Source organism: Meleagris gallopavo, chromosome 16 (genome assembly GCF_905368555.1).
Source record: "Meleagris gallopavo chromosome 16, MGAL_WU_HG_1.1, whole genome shotgun sequence".
Lineage (NCBI taxonomy): Eukaryota > Metazoa > Chordata > Aves > Galliformes > Phasianidae > Meleagris > Meleagris gallopavo.
The window spans coordinates 4,210,993-4,230,053 of NC_139419.1; the positions used below are offsets into that span (position 1 = coordinate 4,210,993).

At 48.7% G+C, this 19,061-nt stretch overlaps 1 protein-coding gene across 10 annotated transcripts in view; it reads right to left on the reverse strand.

The window, feature by feature from the left end:
- Positions 1–19,061, reverse strand: part of RNF216 (ring finger protein 216) — a 62,866-nt gene that overhangs the window by 43,183 nt on the left and 622 nt on the right. The window contains exons 2-13 of one of the 10 annotated variants that reach the window (XM_085237490.1): positions 16,274–16,375; positions 15,084–15,186; positions 13,345–13,432; positions 11,513–11,641; positions 10,320–10,453; positions 8,542–9,393; positions 7,176–7,252; positions 3,543–3,645; positions 2,736–2,900; positions 1,564–1,678; positions 1,140–1,279; positions 420–470 (exon numbers count right to left, since the gene is read on the reverse strand). In XM_085237490.1, coding sequence (XP_085093616.1) covers positions 420–470; positions 1,140–1,279; positions 1,564–1,678; positions 2,736–2,900; positions 3,543–3,645; positions 7,176–7,252; positions 8,542–9,393; positions 10,320–10,453; positions 11,513–11,579 — 1,704 coding nt within the window. In that variant the 5' untranslated portion in view covers positions 11,580–11,641; positions 13,345–13,432; positions 15,084–15,186; positions 16,274–16,375. Of the gene's footprint in view, positions 1–419; positions 471–1,139; positions 1,280–1,563; positions 1,679–2,735; positions 2,901–3,542; positions 3,646–7,175; positions 7,253–8,541; positions 9,394–10,319; positions 10,454–11,512; positions 11,642–13,344; positions 13,433–15,083; positions 15,187–16,273; positions 16,376–19,061 lie in introns of those variants that run through there. The other 9 variants (XM_085237492.1, XM_085237489.1, XM_085237491.1 and 6 more) reach the window with 9 other exon arrangements.

Here is a 19,061-nt window from a genome sequence, read left to right on the forward strand (position 1 = left end):
CCATTTTCAGGTTTTTAAAGAGCCCACTCTGCAAAAGAGAAAGGCCTTTCTGCTGGCAGAGCTCCAAGAACAACAGCAAATCTGCTTCAAAGTCTCAAACAGCCTAACATCAGTAGCAAGAGCAAGCCTGGTGCTATTCTATTGCAGTGTTTGTTCTGGCCAGTAAAGATACAAGCAGTAGCTGACTGAATTACTGCAGATCATTATGTGCATCAATACTGTCTTGCTGGACTCAGCTCGTCTACCTCCTCCAAAAGCCAGCCAACACACACTACGCTGGCTTTGCCAACTCAGCAAAAGCAGCACAGTGCAAATGCAGCCAGTCCTCCCTTCCAGGAGCCAGGAAATTCCGAAGTGCTGTGTGCAAAACAGCACCTATGCATGAGCAGACCTCAAGGGATCACGCTGGATATACTGACCTTCTGATACTGTTCCTCATTCATCTGCAGAGCAAGGAGAAAGTCAGCATGCTGTAAAAGAGATGTGCATCTTTATTTACAGAATAGATAAAGCAGTTTTCCAGCCTCTACACCCATTTACATTATCTCAAGATTTACAGCCCACCACAAAAGGCACACTGCCTGCTCACAACATCACTCAGCCCATCCCTCCAGTCCATTAAGATATTTATGATTCAGCTAAAACAGATGGGGGGAAGGCAAAGGCGGCAAGAACAAAGAACCAAATTCTACATTATGAGGGGCTGCCCCTTCGTGCTCCTATGGGCAGAGATCAACTCGATGGGCCGCTCCAGCAGAAGCCCCAAGGAACATCATCATTGTTTTTAAAAGGAGGCACAAACCATCTGCTTAGGAGAAGCTGATCTTTAAGAAGCTACTTCAGAAAGGACTGTATGTGCAGAAGGGTGAATTCTCTGCAGAAGACAACACAGCAGCAGGTATTGCAGGGTTCTGCTTTGAAAGACACGGACCTCAGCAAGGGAGATGTTCTGGAGCCTGGAGTGCCAAGCTCTGCAAGGCAGTGAACGAGCAGACTGCCTCGGGCCTGGCAGCAGAGAGGTTAATGTAGTGAGTTACTCAAAGTTCTGTTCAGTGTTTGAGTTTCAGTCAGAGGCAAATTTCCACATTCAGGATAAAGGGCTCTGCAGCAATCAAGCCAAAGCACTTCCTACCACTCACCTCTGCCATCTCTTTAACTTTTTGCTCATAGAATTCCTGCTCCAGTAGCACGGGTGGGAGAAGTGAGAGCCTGTCATAGGACCTCCAGTGCCGCCTCTTATTCTCCAGAAAGAACATCCGCTTCTCAATCTTCACATCCCCTAAAGCAGAGTTACAGACACCGTGATGCAGGACGGAGCAGCAAGAACAAAGCTCAAATCCTTCCTCCTCTACACACCTCCAGCTACACAACTTCAAAACCTCCGGCACCACTGTACCAAGCAGATGTACTAATGAAGAGCATTCCAAAACAGATAGCAGACAGCGACAGAAGCATTGCTGTTTTGGGAACATATCCCCTTTCAAGGACGGTCCTTTCTAGCGTAAGCCAGTTCTGCTTACAATAATCATGCAGAGAGCACAATGCACACTGCTTGTTATTTACCTTGCTCAAATTTGAAATCTATATATGAATACTGATTCATTTCTTTTCTCCTTTTTCGTTTCCCACTGGTTTCCGGAGACAGCTCCTGCCATTTTTTTATGGCATCTGAAAAGGCCTGAAAACAAAACAAAAAAAAAATCCAACAATGCAGATTTAAGTCCCTTCTGTTCTCCATGAGAAAGCAGAAGCACACAGCTCAAATCAAAGCACTGTACAAACAGTGCACAGGACTGAACTAAAACAGGAAAGCCAGGCACCACACAGATCTCTTCCCTTTGTCCACTTTGCTGCTTTATGTACTCATAAAGCAATCATTCCATCACAACAACGTAGCCACCAGGCAGAGCTGAATGCTACCTTGCACTGCCTCAGCTATTAACACTAATACAGCTGCTGTCCACATTGACGCAGAGCTGATCTTTTTTTCTTTAAATTGAATTCCTTTTCTGAAGGTCTACAGTTAGAACCTGGTTTTGTTCAATTCAAGTACTCAGTGCTCAATCAAATGAAGAGGAACAGTGGTTTTAGCTGTAGTCAAGTACTGGAAGGGTAGAGAGAGAAGCTCAAGCAAAAGAAGCGTATCAAAAAACACATCCAGTCACAAGCTTGAAACTATATTCACATTTAGCCTGGTGATATTCCAGAACAAATTTCTTTGCAGTTCCATTACTGTGAAAACTTCTACAAAGAATTTAATGATTCATTTCATAAGTCATAATTGTAAGAAATAGGGCAGCGAGGCTTGGCCTTCTCCTCAGTTACGTGCTGTCACTTACAAACTAGTAACAGCAGTTGAGTTAAATGTTTTAAGACTTGGCTAAATGTCTTGGTTTTATTGGCAATTACACCCCACTTCCGCAAAGTACAGGAGTACCTTTGAGTTTAATGCATCACTTATCATAAACTAGCCATTATTTCATCAATTATTCCGTTACAGAAAAGTAAAAGCTTCCTGCAGCATTCTATCTGGCTGATGAGTTTTGCAAGAGTCTACTAAGCAAAGACTTCTTGAAAGGAAAGGAGGATGATTAAAACAAAAAACCCACGGAGAAACCCCACGTAACCACACATCCAGAGAAGCAAGTGGCACAGTAAGGCTAAAAGACATCACACTGCTCCCCACAGGCAGCACAGGTAACCCTGGGAAAGAAAACAGACTCAAACAGGAGAACCTTTCGTGTGATTGCATAGTGTCCCTTGAGTTCATGTAGTGCCCACTTAATGTCTTGGCTGCTCAGCATCTTGAAATCTGCCATGAGAAGGTCGGCTGCCTGAATAAAGCACCGCTGATCGAGCGGGGCAAGCTTGGAGAAGTCAAAGTAGTCCACTTTAGGCACCTAAGAAGGAAATGCAAAAGATGAGGGAGGATATAAAAAGTCTTGCTACACATACACACACATCTCAAACTATTCTTGCAGGATAGGGGCCTTCTGCAGGACCTCCCCAAACTGTGGCACCCTGTTCTGAGCACACATCTAAGCAGCAGCTGGGAGGACAGCGTGGACGTGAAGGTGTATGCTGTGCTCCTGGCAGGACACAAGACAAGTAGCTTAAAGCCACTGTGTGCATCAAGTAGGGAGGCTTGCACTTAAGAGGTTGAAAAGCAATGCGTCAAGGTCACACAAAGCAGTCCTCAGGCCAAAGGACTTCATGTGGCAGAACGACCAAGAATTCCTACAATAGATGTCACAGCCAGTGGGTGGCTGACAGGCAGGGAAGCCCGAGGGGCCTGCTGATGGCACAAAGTAGACAAGAGGCAGCTGTGCAACAGCAAAACAGAAGAGCCTTGAAGTCATCTTGCAAGCAACTATTGCTTGCAATATTTGCCACCACTATTTACCACCACCTGAATTGCACCTAGAGGCCTCCTAACAAAGCATGGCTCAACAAGGAGCTCTGCAAGTAAACACAGAACCACACACCCCAAGATCACTTGGACAGGCTGGAGGTGTGCTGTAGATGAGGGTATTCTCACTTGCCTTTGTCTCATCTTGGCTGGCAAGCAGGCTGCTGGTGGGATTTAAAACCATTCTGCCTTCCTTCTTTGGGTAATCTGGGTTTTCCAGAAGGAAGTTACAAAGTCTGGAAAGAAAACTATAGTTAGTTCAGGTTTGGGGAGCTCAGGCTCATTCCTCACTGGTACAATTGTTAGCATCCTCTAACGAAGAGGCTGGGCAGGCAAGCCACAGCCTGCCCTGTGAGAACCAAGAGAGGTCTCAGGCTGGAACAGACTGAAAAGAAATGACTGAGAATTAAGCAAAGAATTATCAGTTGCATGAGCGCAGAAGGGAAAGCAAATAGATGTCTTTCAACAATTCCATGTGCCTACATGAAGCTCGTACAGGTCAGCTACTCATCAACATAAAGCTGCACACGGGGAAAATCAGGCTTGCCTCCCACCCACAGCCACATATGTGAGCAACACCTCCTCGGGCTACGTGACTCCATCCTGCACCACTGCAAGTGGAGGAGTACTCATGTTCTGCTATGAGGAAACCAACACTGTGAGGACTGCACAAGAGGGAACAACTGCAGCACAGCAGCATTAACTGAGACAGCTTACATCCACCACGCCACACAAATCTATGGAAAAACAAGCACACAAATCCCTATCACAACTGCAATAGGCTGAGGGCTTCCTGGTCAGAAGATTATTGAATCAAATTTTAATTAAAGCCTTCAGTCTTTAACTACTTTCCCATAAGGGCAGAGGCAGAAGCATGCTTAAAATTGTTTACATCAGATACGTACTGCAAACACAGCTCTCATTGTCACACAGCCTGAAATCACAATGGCATTGCCCAGGTTACACTGCAAACTGCCGTAAGTGGGAGCAGCATTCAGAAAATGATCACTAAATAACATTTGGCAAATGACATCCCAGACAAACTGCTGCGTGCCTGAGGTCCTGCTGCAAACAATTGTAACTCTGTCAGGTGAATTTAGCTGAACTGAGCATTTCAGCTCCGGAAACTCTCCAACAAAGGGTTTCAGAATACCCCACTGCTGAGATCCACACCCACTGCAGACAGCCCTGCCAAGGGGCTCTGAGCCTCTGAGCCTCCCCTGCTTGTCTTCAGCCCTTCTTGGCTGGGAACTCACACTGGTCCTCAGTTTCCCCCCCGCTGCAGAACATCATCATTCTGAAAAGAGCTACAAGGAGCAATTAACATTCATAACACTGTTTGAATAAGAAGGTGCTAGGTTGCAGCAAAGACAAAATTGCTGCTAGTTTACATTCCCAATGTCAGAAATCAGTCCCTCATAAGGAAATCTGAACTGGCACGCAGCATTAACCCACTATCAAGGCACCATTTCTTCAGCCCTGCGTACACATCCAAAGCAGAGGCATTGCTTTCTGTTTAATCAGGTATTGACATCTTGAGCCAGGAGCCTCTGGCCAAGCTGAAGGCTTCCACACACAAAAGCTGAATGGATGATACCCAGCTGGGAGCAGCTCTCACATCTTTCACATCAGCTGGAAGTTTGAAGACCATCCTACTGGAAAACAACAAAACATCCTGGCACTGAGAGTTTAATAGCTTCCATCTCCCTGCTTTTGTAAAAGATAACTGTTCTAATCCAGTGAAACAAACCACAAGGAGCTCAAACACCAGGGCCTCAGCTGCAGCACAGTGCATTTGAGCTCTCCTGCCTTTTGGTGCTTGGGATTTTCAAAGATGTGAACCCTCAACATCCGACAATGAGTTAAGTGGGTCCCAGCACACGCACACTTGCGGCACTGCTCTGTAATATCTGCACCCCAGGACACAGAGCCAGCTAAAAGCCTCATCTCTGACCAAACCCAGCCACCCCCAGTTATTATATACCTCGAGCCTGATTCAGCTTGACACGCCGTGGAGATCAAAGAACCCCTGCCAGCAAGGCTGCCCAGTGCCACGACCCATTTGTTCCAATACAAAAGACACGGTGACAATTCAAAAGACAGTTTGGTTAAAGGAATAAAAATATAGGGAAGAAATCTTTATCATCCAGTAAGTCCGCCACGCGCCGCTGAGCAGACACTGTGGGCAGCCTGCAGGGCAGCCTGTAAGCACCTTTTCATCTCCCTGGTTCTGCAGCACACAATAGCAGAGAAGACATTCCGGGAGCAAAAAGGGAAGGAACGCATTAAGACTTACAGAAGCCGGGATTTAATTCCACCAGGCTTCACTAAATCCCCGCGGGATACACTAACGGGTTTGGCACACAATCCCTGAGAGGGTCCTGCAGCCACACACCTTAACTTCAATGGCCCGACTGCCCCAGGGATGAGTGCTGTGTGCCTCCTGCGTTTCCAACACAGCCACCCACTCCTGGGTGCAAGTGCACAGCACGGGCACCTGAGAGCTTCTCGTGCTCAACGTGTCACTGCTGCAGGGAGAGCACTTCCAGAAAAGGAGAAGAGTTGCAACCTGATGACTTCCTAACCAAGCAGTGTTTCCCAAGGCATGATTTCACAACACAGGTAAAGGGATAAGAAATCTAAGGATGATTCCATTTATTGGGCTTAGCTCCTTGCCACTCATTTAGATCCAGTAAGCCTCACATACTTGAATATTACTAACTATGGATCTGATGCTGAAGGCAATACAATACAACACATACAAGATAGAGTGAATTCTATGGCAACCAACACCTATTCTTCATTTTTGTCATGTAATAACTACACTGAATGTGTTTCAGCGAGTTACAGAGAGGAGAGAGAGGCCACCCAACGTCAGCCATCATTTACCCCACACTGCCCTTCCCCTGTGCTTCCTGCTGCCAACACACACAATCTCTCACTCTTCAGCTGCAAAGCTTTACTCACCAGGGTGGGGAGATGATGTAACTTACCAACAAGGTAAAGGACTTGTTTTAGTCTTTTGACTCTAGTGTGACTCTCAGAGATACCAATACGATTCTTAACAAGGAGCCTGGAGTTGCTGGTACAGTCAGCTAAGCAGCAGACCTCAGGCTGATTTCTCATTGCTTTTACTTCTCTCCTTGCCTTGCATTTCTACTCAATTTGACCAAAATCTGTCCATCAGCAGACACTGGAATAGATCCTACTAGTCCTCGAATGTGTTTATCTGCAAAAGGTGGTTTGAGAGGAACTCAAACGATACCAACTGCTACTCAAGGGGATAAAAACCAACACCATGGCATCAAATGAAGAAGTCCAGACTAATGTCAGTTTTTATCTGGAAGAAGGCAGGAAGAGGCAGAAAATTAAGTAGGAAATTGATTCATACAATTCAAAATTTACCAACTCACCTCTAAGCTATGTTCTACAGAAGCCAACCCCTATTCTTGACACTCATCTCTAACAAGTCTGGTAACAGGAGGAGATGATATGTAATAGCTTTAAATCTTCAAATAACTGGTTAACAGAACATGCAAATTATCTCAAAAAGCAGAGAAGCTACAGCATGATGTCAGAATCATACAGGCTTTAATAATAGCTCTATTACACATTTAAAAAAGAAATCCATGCTTTTTGGCACTACCAGCATACTGCTGACTCCCAGCCTGGATACACTCAACAGCATTATTAGCAGGAAGGAAATGGAAGTGTGACTGCAGCCAAGCTGCTTTATGGTATCCTCCAGCTCTCTGACCATACTTACACGTTTAAGTCATAGCAGTCCTTGAAGCTGATTAGCTCTTCAATATATTCCTTCCTCACATCTGGAAATCTCGCTTCCTATAGTAGGAAAAGCTAAGGGTTATACAGGTATTAGGAGCTGCATAGCACAACCTTGCAACAGCACCAAAGATAGAGATAAATGTATGGTAGTTATCTAGCATGCTCCCGAAATGAGGGCTAAAATGGGATCCAAGAGACTGATTATATTCACACAGCCTGGATATTGCAAGCTGCTGATTCTCCTGGCTCCACAGGATAACTAACAGCTATTTTTATGAGAGCATGGGTAGTGGTGTGAGTGGCTGTGAGTGCCTGGCCTTACGAGTGATTCAGGGTGGATGGAAAGAGGAGAGGCACACGGGTACAAACCACAACATGAGCAAAGTTAATACATACCCCCCAGATGGAAGATAAAGGGTTTTGACCTTGTGTGCTGGAATACATTCCAAAGCAAGAGGGCAATGAAACAATACACAGACTCTCGACGAGAGCAGAGCAGACAACAAACCTTTACTGGCAGTAGCCATGTAGCCAAGAGCCCTTTAGTGCTCTCTCATTGGGTTTCCATGTGGGTATTGCAATTGGTTGCACCAGAGGGTACTTGTCTTTGCAAAACTGAGCTGGTTAGGGTTGTCAAGCAACCTGAACAATGTAACACTATGTACTCATCCATCTCTTAAAGCAGGTCAGCAGTCACCAAGGTCTTACCCTGAAAAGTGAGTGTTGATGGTTGTGCCACTTGGAGAATAACAGTATTTTCTCAATCTTGGTTTCCCAAGACAAAATTAACATACAGTAAGATGCAACAGATTTGTAAAAGATAAGAAATTACAAAAAACATTAAAAAAAAAATCCATAAAGTACCAAAAGAGAGCCTTTCTCCCTAGCAGGCAGTGGGATGACTGTATACCAGAGAAGAGGGGAACCACCAGATGTGAAGCATCACCAAGCATTGCTTCCTGCTGTTTTTGTAATGCTCACCATGCCACCCAAGTAACAAACCATACGGAGAATGGACCTGTGTTACTTTGCCTCATTGCACCCCAACACACTCCATACAGTTCTGCTCCATTTTCCTGGCCAACCAACAACCCACCCCAAAGCAAACACCATCGGGATTCACATCCATTCATCACTGCTGCCACAGCAATGGGGTTAATCTCTTTAAACCAAAGTTTTCCAAGACTGCTCACTGCACACTCACGTTGTGCGTCGCTGAGCCTCAGCCAAAGCGAGGAGGATTTGCAGCTGAAGCAAGCAGGAGTTGTGCTCTGAGCACATGCAACACTGCACACCTTGAAAAAACCATCTGAAAACAACACGAATGCAAAATGGGGACGACTTACTGTCTCTCTGATGAGCAGGGCAGTGAAGTCCTGGTCCTCCTGCCCGGCAGCCCCTTGTTCTGGCACACTGCTAGATCCGAGTTCATGCGAGCCCTGTGCCGGGAAGGCCGGGCCGGGCCGCTCGTTGTCTGTCGCCTGCTGTCCCCTCGTCTCCTCTGGTGGATGTGCTGGCTGTGGTGAAGCAGGACCCGGAATGCCATCCTGCTGTGGCTCCGGCCTGGGAAAGGCCGGCCCTGGAGCCTCCTCTCCATAGGCCCTCAGAGATGCAGAGCCTGCCTCGGGCTGCCCCTGCTGTGGAGCACAGCCATTGAGCACAGCGCGCGGCTCCGTGTCCAGCGGCTGGAGGCAGGGGGGACCCGGCGGGCTGCTGTCCTGGATCTCCTGCTCTGTGGTGGCTGCAGCAGCTGTTCCATCAGTGTTCTGCGAGAGCTCTGGCTTTAAGTCCTCCTCTTGCCAGCCCTGGGCTTCCACCTTTTCCCCTTGTGGTGGTGGAAAGTCTGCTTTCCCCAGACTAACAAACTCCCTGTTAACAAGCTGCGGACTTATTATTGCTGGAAACAAACTCAGGCCAGGCTCAGGGTCACTCGTAAGTTCAGACCTGGGGCCATTCAGCTCAGGAGGTCCAGGCTGCTGCAAGGCAAAGTTCACACTCTCCTCCTTGCTTGGTCCAGCACTGCTCTGCACCGCGTGGTCTTTCTGGCACAGCAGAGCTGAGACCTCATCCTGCACACACATGCTCCCCAAAGGCCCTACAGCGTTTTTAGATCCTCCTTCTCCCACAGCGTTTGCACCCTGCCACTGAGCAGCAGGTCTGATGACGTTGGGACGCACGAGCTGCTGATGCTTGGAGGTCTAAAAAGAAGACAGAGGAGAATAAGTAGATTTTCTACTCATCAGAATCCTTGTTCCAAATGATCTTTTGCATCTCACCAGATTTCTGATGGGAAACAGATGAAAAGCCAGTTTAGCAGCGAGTGTAATAAAGCATAGAACTACCACCCAGGTATCTTTGTTTCACTGCACTCTATGGTCTGTCCCCAGGTGCTAAGGGTGCACTAGTTATAAGAGAACAGTCAGCAGAACTGAAGATACATGGGACTTTCAGCACTGGAATAATTCCCAGAGGTCACTCCAATCCCCACTTCATTCCCAGATGGTCTGAGAAGTAAAAGCTAACCGATGGCATGTTTGCTCCTCAGCAAATCGTTTATAGAGGCAGCAGGAACTGAAGCTCAAAACGTTCATCTCTGGCCTTGCTCCTGCCTCTGGCAAGCTAAGACTGCTGAATACAAGTACGAGTTTGAAGATTTGTTTGAAGATTCTTTGCCGCTTTTTTCAAGTAAGAAACAGAAAAGTGTCTTTGCAACCCACTTCCTCAATGCCTCTAGTTACTTCAACAGAAAAGTGGGATGTGCTCTGAACTGCATAGCTGAAGGACACAAGATTAAGCCAGGTGCGGGTTTTGAACACCTGCATTCTAAGGAACAAATTCACTTCTCTGCCTACCTTTCTGGATTAAGGAGGCTCTAGTTTCCAAAAGTTAAGCAGAACTTCAAGTACTATGCTGTTAACAATCTAGTTCTCCTCTCTTGTGCCCAAAACATGATTAAAAAACTCAAACCCAGCAAAATGTTCTCATATCAACACTCATTTCAGAGATCCCAGTGAAGCCACTTTAACTAGGCAGGACTCCCACAGGAGCACATTAGGTATCTGTACGTGAGTCGGTTAGAAAGGCTATGAATAAAGCAGCAACACATACAAAAATGACAAATTACCTCTGCCAAGATGACCACATCATCATCATCATCATCCTCACGCTGCTGCTCTGCTGGTGTTTCCTGCAAAGGTAATTCTTCATCCGAGGAATCTGATATCGTGATAAGACCTTCATCCCTGCGGTTTATTCGGTCTGTAGCAAGGTAAGTCGTGTTAGCTGCTTGCAAATTACCAAAACGCCTGCAAAAGCAATCCTCACATTTGCATTGCAGCAACAAGAAAAAAGCACTTTGAGGTCACAGCCACTCCTATGATCCTCAGAGCAAAGCCTTGCAAAAAAACTATAGGTCAAGAGATCACAATGCCATATGCCTGAAATGCTTCTATGCAGAGATTCTTCCATCCTAAGCACGAGTCAAGCTGCTGCAAAAACTGATCCCAGTAATTCATGTACAGAATAATTTTTAGAGAGATACCCTGAACTTTCAGTATCTCAGGCACTACACATTTTCTTTTATTAGTGTGCAGTACATTCCAGAGGACAGATAAGGTTCCGTGTGCAATGTGACATCTTCTGAAAGAGTGACTTTGTGGGAGCACCGTATGAGAACCTGAGATAGGGCTCCTGACTGAGAGTGCAGATGATATCCTGCTACTAGATGACAGCCCTCAAGGTTTGTCACAAGTGTAAAGATGCCACTGAGCAAAGCTGCTGGAACCAGGGAGGGAAGCACCAGCCAGAAGCAAAGGGTTTCTGCACTGCCTGAGCAGGACACACCCATGCTTTCCCTATGACTTGACACAGTGCTTTGGTTTACACTCCTGTAACTCTGCAGTAAATCAATACATAACCACCTCACCTTTCAGACATACTGAGAAAGAGCTGTTCTGAACTTCACTCAAAGTGCAGATCTGAAATCTCACCTCTTTCCTACCAAATTGTTAAAGGGTGGAACACCACAAGCCCCTCAGATCTGCTGGAGCTCCTCTGCACAGCCAAGGAGTCAACACTGCCTTAAGGCAGGGCAACACCAGAGAGGCAAAAGCCAAACATTTTGCATGCCAGCATAAATTGAGAGGCTTTGCAAGTATCTATAGAAACTTAAATAAAACAGCAGGGTGTGGCAAGAGGAGACAGATCACTAGCAGTTTTCTATTAACAACACCCCTGCACATTTAATATCTATTATTCCTGCTGCTAGCAGAGCTGTACAACTGTGACTTTGGGAAGTACACACAGATCAATGCTCACCTTTCCCTCTGTGGCTATGGAAGCTGCTTAGGTGAACTGCTTCTTCATTCCCAGCTCTCTCTGCCATTTTCAACAGCTGTTCCCAGAAGCATCAAGGCCCAGGCATGGCACTCAGGCAAGTGTGAGGAACTAGAAGACGAAAACAGACGAGAGTGAAGCGTTTTTCGGTTTCAATTCTGACTTTCAGCACAGCACGGCTGCAGAGCACAACCAGGCCCACAGGAAGGAGAGCACAGAGATGCTCAGAGCTGTGCAGCTGCAGGAGGGCGATGCAGCTCTGCCCAGCCAACACTCAGACCCTCAAAGACTGTTTTCTGCTTCCAACAAGTCAAAAACTCAGAGCAGCGTTTCTGCCACCACCTGCTGGTAAGAGGAGTGAAAACTTCAGAGCAGAGCTGTATGCCCTGGGCTCTGCGGCCTTCACGGCCAGCACCCAGCACAGGGAACAGACCGTGCCACAGCACCAACCCAGGAAATGCGGGCATCAGAGCCCCAGCAGATCTGAAAGCTGGGCTGCCAAGGAGCCAAATGCAAAGCGAGGCGCTGCTGGAATAGAGACAACCACCCCAAACCCTCAGCGCCTGTGTGAAGGCTGAATTGGGGCTGCAGAGCAATCAGGGATGCTCATCTTATGCCATTCAGGCGCTGACCCCTGGAAAGAAGCTGCACCCAAGGGCAGCGCGTGACCAGGGACAGGCAGCACTTACAGAAAACACTGCACCGCCATCACCTGCTGTTCTGAAGAACAGCCCTGCCTGCTTTATGACACAGCCCCTCCTCTATTACAATTCGCTGGAGATTCCAGGACACACCACCTGCTCCCAAACCAGAGACACAGAAGGGATGCGACTCCTTCCCAGGACAGAGCTTTTGGGACTGAGCTCTGCCAGCCACCCGCTCGCAGCCCGGCACCACGCAGGGCTCCAGGATGGGATGGATCACTGCAACCTGAACAGCACGTTTCCATTTTGCGCTCTGACAGCCCACAGCTCTCAGCTCCAGTTGTCACACAACAGCACAGACTGAAGTTGGAGCAATACTTGGTCACTGGAACACAAAAGGAGGTCTTTGCATTGAGAAGTATTCATTTCAATGTTAAAGCATGGAGGAATCTGTATTATTAAATATTTACTGCTGCATACGTTGGAAGAAAATGGTGGGTCTGCTCTAAAATCCTTTTGCTGGTACACAAAAGCAGTGTAAATCCCTCCTCAGTCATTCTGCTTAACTCCCCCTGCAGGGAGCAGGATTTGCAGCTGGCACAGCATGACAAAACCTGTTCAGATGCATGCTATGAACTTATATGTATTCCCCCCCAGGAACTGTTCATCCCCATTCTGAAAAAACAGGAACACACACCTCCTGCAGAACCAAGACTTCGGGGTTATTTCCACAAGGTTCCTCAGCCCCTGCCTTATGCACAAGGAGAAGCAAGCCTTGTTCTGAGTGGCACTTTATGGTCAGAGAGTTGCAGAAGTGCTGCTCCTGCATGCTATCAGTAAGCACGCCTGCTGAAAGCACTGTCCTTTTTACAAGGTCACATCCACATTATTCCAGTTCCATTTGCCTGGCACTTGTGAATAGCTATCATCTTGCCTCGCCACTTTCCCATCCTCGGCCCTCCAAGTGCTTTAGAAAAACAAGATCAATGTTGTTCTCACCACTTACAAGATAGAGAAATGGAAGCACTGAAAGGAGCAGCATGGCCAAGGTCAGCAAGCAGGCGAGAGGCAGCGTCAGGAATAGCACCCAGGCCCCTGCAGCCAGCCAGGTGCAGCCATGCCCACCAGTCCTGCAGGCTGGTCCTGCACAGCACTCCTCGCAGCACTCACCTCAGCCCCACCACACTGGGAGCAAAGCACTGCGCAAGGCAAAGCCGCTGCTCGAGTCGTCACACAGCAAGGATTGTTCTGAGGTCGGCTGGGGAGGGAAAAGCCACAAATCAGCCCTGCAGCATCTAACAGTGCAAACAGAGGCTAGACAGGAGTCTGCTCAGATCTGCTCTCTGCAGACACTCTCCCCATGCAGGCGCACGCAGCGCATCAGAGTTCAGTACGTGTGGGTCAGCCAACACCGTGACTGCCCCGTGCTGTCCTGGCTCCAGCTAGGACAGTTATCTTCCTTCCCAGCAGTGATAGCAGCACTGTGTCGTGGGTTGAGGCTGAGCACAGAGCTGACAACACCCATATTTTGGCTCTCGCTGCACAGCGCTTACACTGAGCTGAGGAACCTGGGAACCAGCTGGGCACCGCTCAGCAGGTGGGGGCAGCCGTTGTGTGCCTTTTCTTCTGTACATCCCATCATTATTTTTCTTTCCTTTTTTGTTCCATTAAACTGTCTTGATCTCAACCCATACATTTGCCCTTTTTTCCCCTCAATTCTCTCCCCCACCCCAGTGAAGGGGGAAGGAGCAAAGGGCTGGGAGGTTCTGAGCTGACCCTCCGCCCTTCCCATTTGGCACTCAGACACCGTTCTCCATCTCCATCGGCAGCTCAGGTTCATCCAGAGAGCAACTTGTTCCTTCAGCATCAAAGAAGAGGTGCAGGAAACGCTCTGTAAAGAAGCTCAGGATCACAGGCTGTGTGCCCCCTGCACATCACCCAAAGATCCACGGAACAGCACCCACTGGCACGGCCAGTTCTGTCCAGTGACACAATCACAAGTTTTTCACTTGTATGGCATCAGGCTGCAAAGCAAGCGAGCTAACAAGATCAAAGCCAACCCAGGGGGCTGCCCTACATAAACAACACAACGAAGGCAAGCAAGGCACACGGAAAGAAGGTATCTTACACCACCTCTGTGACTTTTATGCCTGTTTATAAAGGATAAGGCTACCTATAACAGAGTCCCAGCACAACTATCAGCCTCACAATATCAGGGCAGGATACAAGAACCATTTTAAAAGGAAGATCTGATAGCTGAAGGCATGCATACCTCCCAGGCAAGCTGCACACACACACAGATGTGCCCTCTCCAAAGGCACTGCTCCCAACCACCCCAAGCAGACAGTTCTGCTGCTGGGATGTAAAAGCAGGTCACAGGTGCAGGCTGATTGCTTACACACAAGTCTCCAATCCCACTCAAAATCCCCACAACCACCACGCTTCATATTTTTAGCCTAACCTAAAAATAGCAAGCAGCAGCACGGTGCATCTATTCCAACTCCCAGCACAGGCAGAAGTTTCCGGCTTGCAGGAATTGGAGCAGAACCCGAGCAGGCTCCCTCCACCTTCTGTTTGTGCTGTAAAAAGCATCTTCAGATGGCGCTGGGATTTAAAGCAACAGTCAAGGGGGATCTCTCCTCCCTGACACAGTGTAGCCTATTTTTTCCCACTTAGAGCATTAGAAATCTTGAACTCCCACATACCCGAGATGGGAGCAGACACAAAGTGCTCTTTTCTGGCTCTAGCTCAAGGCAGCAGGACGTGCAGGAAGCACTGCAGGGGAGGTTGGAATTGAAACCCCGACCAAATGGAGGGGGAAAAAAAAAAAGAGCAACTTGAAAGAGATGTCAGCAATATTAAATGTCTTTCAGCCTCTCCCCCCATACAGCAACACCACTGCTGCTCACCTATGTTGACAGAAGAGCATCAATTCCTGCCTTCTGCCTGCAGGCAGCACCGTGGCTTCTGGTCGCCTGCAAGCAAGGTGAGGTTCTGGCTCGTCTCAAGCTGCTAAAACAAAGAGAAGCTGCTTAAATAATGCATGGCTTGTGACAAGCAGCAAACCAAAAACTAAAACTCAGCCCTTAAGAAAAAAAAAAAAACAACAACACAAAATAAACTCTGCCTGACCTACTGCTAAGCTTTCAGTGAAACATTTCAAAAGGTTCAATCTGCTGGGAGCTGCTCCTTGTAACAGCTGCCCAGCAGAAGCAGGGAGAGCTTAGCAGTGCTTATCATGCCAAGCAGCCTCATCCCAACTGAAACAAGGCCGGTAAGAAATGCCAAAAGCCTCTGTTTGCTGTGCGTGAGGAAACCACCGACACTACGTACACCTTGCAAAAGAATGCAGCCAGAGCAGCTCACATCACTACTGCTTCCCCTGCTTACGACACCAGGCTCCCAGTCAGCCCCACTCCTGTGGTTGAGCCATTTGGGTGTGAGGGTCACTCAGCTACAACCCTGGGAAGTGCTCTACTGCCATCAGTTCATCTGCTAACACGAAGTACAAAAAGAAAGGAACTTGTCTAGCTTTATTTTATCCACCTACAATAGCAGCAGATTTCCCTGTGGGCTTTCCTAAGGAAGGTGAGCTGGCTTTAAAACAGGTGCATTCATTTCCCAAGCTGTGATGGTGCACACCCGGCAGCTCCAAGAACACTTTGCAATGGCAGCACTTGCACAGAACCAACACCTCAGGCTCACAGCCCATCCATCTCCCAAGCCATTGCTTCAAAAACCACATCGTGATGCCTTTGTGGTCTGAGGGTGGGGACAGAGCACACGGCATCAGGTGAACTGCAGCTTTGTCACTTCCAGAACAAGTTTTAATTCTTTCTTTAAGCCTCGACCTCCCATGTGTGCCAACCAAAGGCCCTTCCCTCTGAGCAGCACCGTTACTGGGGTGCTGGTATCTGAAAGACAGACTGTGCAGGCATGCAGGTGTGACACACACCTGTGTGTGCCCAGCTGGTGGTGATGGCACTGCCTCCACCTCCCTATCAGCCTGTGGGGCCACATGGAAAAGAACAAAATTAACAACCTCTGTGCCCTGGGATATATGTGAGTGCTTCTCTGCTCTGTATTCTCTGCTACTTACACCTCACAGAGCACTCCAGGAGAAAGGATGCAGCATTTCCTCTCCAGATCCTCAGTAGTACTTTTTTCTTTTTTAAGGAAATCCAAACGTCACCCTTAAAAGCTATAAGAGAATAAAGAAAGTGGAGTGCAACTCTCAGCAGCTGGGTCGCATGCCTTCAGGTTCCCAGCCCAGCACGGTTTTCTATTGCAAGCAGAGAATTCAAAGGGTTCAGAGCCGCTCGATGAGTAACGAGGGACTGAGCAGCCCAGACCAGGGGGCTGCAAGGCACCGAGGCACTCTGAGCTGTGGGAACAGCCAGAGGGCTTCAGAACCAGCACAGGCTCCATGGTTGTGTATCGACCTGGACGTTCACTTCCAGCCATCCTTCTGCAGGCATCAAACACCCCAGAACTGGGGGCTTCCAAAAGGAGCCACCTCACAGCTCACACCTTATTTACTACAGCAGTGCCCTTTTCTGAGCACCCGCACGGGGGTCAGCCAGGAGCCTGGCATGCTGACACCAATACACACCCCTGGATTAATTTCAGCTCGGCCACTTTGCTTCCAGCCCAGCTCTATCAGGTCCTTTTAGTGCCCCTGTAACACAGGCAGGGAACCACAGCAGCGCTGCTAATCAGGAAAACGGTGTCACTCCGCAGCAGCAGCATTTCCTACTCCTCAGCAGTTCAGCTTTCCTGAGAATCATTACAAATTTGAATTCACCATAAGCTCTTCAGCACCAACCCTGAGGAAACGACATCGCTCTCGAGTTGTTTCCAAACTAAACCTGAAGCTCTTTACAAGTGACACAAAAGCAGCGAGGGCATGATGATGTCCATCAGTGAGACACAGCTGCTATCTCCATCTCTGGGCTTCGGAGAGCAGAACCCACTCCAGCTTCCAGGATGCTAAGTGCCCCTCCTCTCCCTGCCTGCCTACACCCCAGAGCAGGAACTGCCACAGCAGAACAGCAACAAACTTATCTCCCGGGCTGCTGCTGGTGTCCTAAATCAGCTGCAGGCTTCTTGCTGCTGGCCATGTGCCCACCCCAGCAAGGAGAGATCCTGCTGAGAGCAGTTGATATCACACAGGGCAGCTCAAAACACGTCCACCCATCGACCAAGGCATGTTGTGCACAAAGCTCCAGTGTGCACACAGATTACTGAGGCTATCAGAGCCTTTCCTTTAGGAACAGGGGCCAGTGTCTGAATTCAAGCATGCTAAAACACAGACTTAACATTTATCTCCAGACCAAACCCATGTGCAAAAAACCAGCCTCCTGACACAGAGAATTAGTGGTGTAGCTCTGACCATTCCAGAAAGAATGTGGCTCTAGCAAGCACTGACACCACAGCTGAGCCAATCTGCCCACACCGCTCCAGCAAACCACTCACTACGGCTCCCAAAAAACAAACCCAAAGGCACCCACTGCAAATGAATGGGTGAATGGGAGCCTCCTCCAGCAGCAACTGGCAACACCCAGAGGGCTCTGCTTCCCTCTCACTGGGGCCTGTGCTGCTCACGTGTTGCTAATTAGCCCTCAGTCACACTTCCTGCCTCTCCCCAGCTGTGCTGGAGTTGCACTTCATCTATTTTTGCCACAGGACTTGTTAGCAATTTGTGACCAACTTCAAAGGACAAGGCGCCGCTATGAGCCAAGCTGTCAGAGGCAGTGCTGGTTCCACACTGCTGGCAGCAACGCCCACTGCATTCCCAGCAGACAAAGCATCGGCCTGCCATGGAATTTGGAGTTCTGGGGCAGCTGCAACAGACTGCCAGCACCTTGTAAACCAAAACATACCTAGTCATCAGCAGAGCCCGCCCCAGCCACTGTGCTGGGGACAGCTGCCCAAGAAGGATGCCTGCAGGCAGGCTGACAGGAAAGCGCTTGAGGAAGAGAAAGTAAAAGGCAGCGGGAAGCCTGTTACTGAAACAGCATTGAATGCTGCTGCAGAGCTGCAGGAAGTGGGGGATCGCCTTCCAACCCCGGGAGACCAGGCACAAGCTCCCATCACGATGACCATTTATTAGCCACACTACACAGACACCCACCACACGATGCCTATTAAGATGCTCACTGTAACAACGGGCCTGAGGAGGGGCAGCAGAGCTTCGTGCAGCATTGGCCCTAGAAATAAGGAGGCCAGGTGAGAACGGTAAATGCACACACAGGGCTCACCATACAGTTTGCACCGCACGCTGTTACAGCACAGTGCTGTGCAGGAACACACCAGGAACCACTGCAGACTCCCATGCACAGAGCAATGGTCTCGCACAGCCCCTCTCTCCCCAGCAGGCTGCAGGCAGTGCACACCTCGCTCTGCGCTCCCCAGCAGCAGGAGGAGCGCACCGTGTAACCCAGCCCTGGTCTGGGTGCCCATCTCACGCTGCAGCTGCTAGGAACCCCCTGCAGTTGCTCCAACAGACAGAGACAAGCAGCTATTGCCTTCGGGATTGTGGCACAGCACTCAGCATGCTTCAAAACAAACACAAGAAGAGACTGAGTTGTAACAGAAGTACAGGCGCACGGCAGCACCATATCAGCTTTTTTAATGCGAAGCACCATCAGTCCCAAAGCAGGGGCTGCACCACAACGCTTCAGAGAGAGGCTGAGTGCTGCCTGGTGAGCGCTGAGGAGCTGAAGGGAACAGGGACAGCTGGACTGCTCCACGTGCGTTCTGTTCCTGGTACAAAAGCACTTCAGTGAGATCCCAGATAAGCTGTCGGAGGACACAAAGACGACGATGCTTCTGGTCACAACGGACTGCAAACTGCAAAGCACACGGCTGGGTTTCTGAGTGGGAGC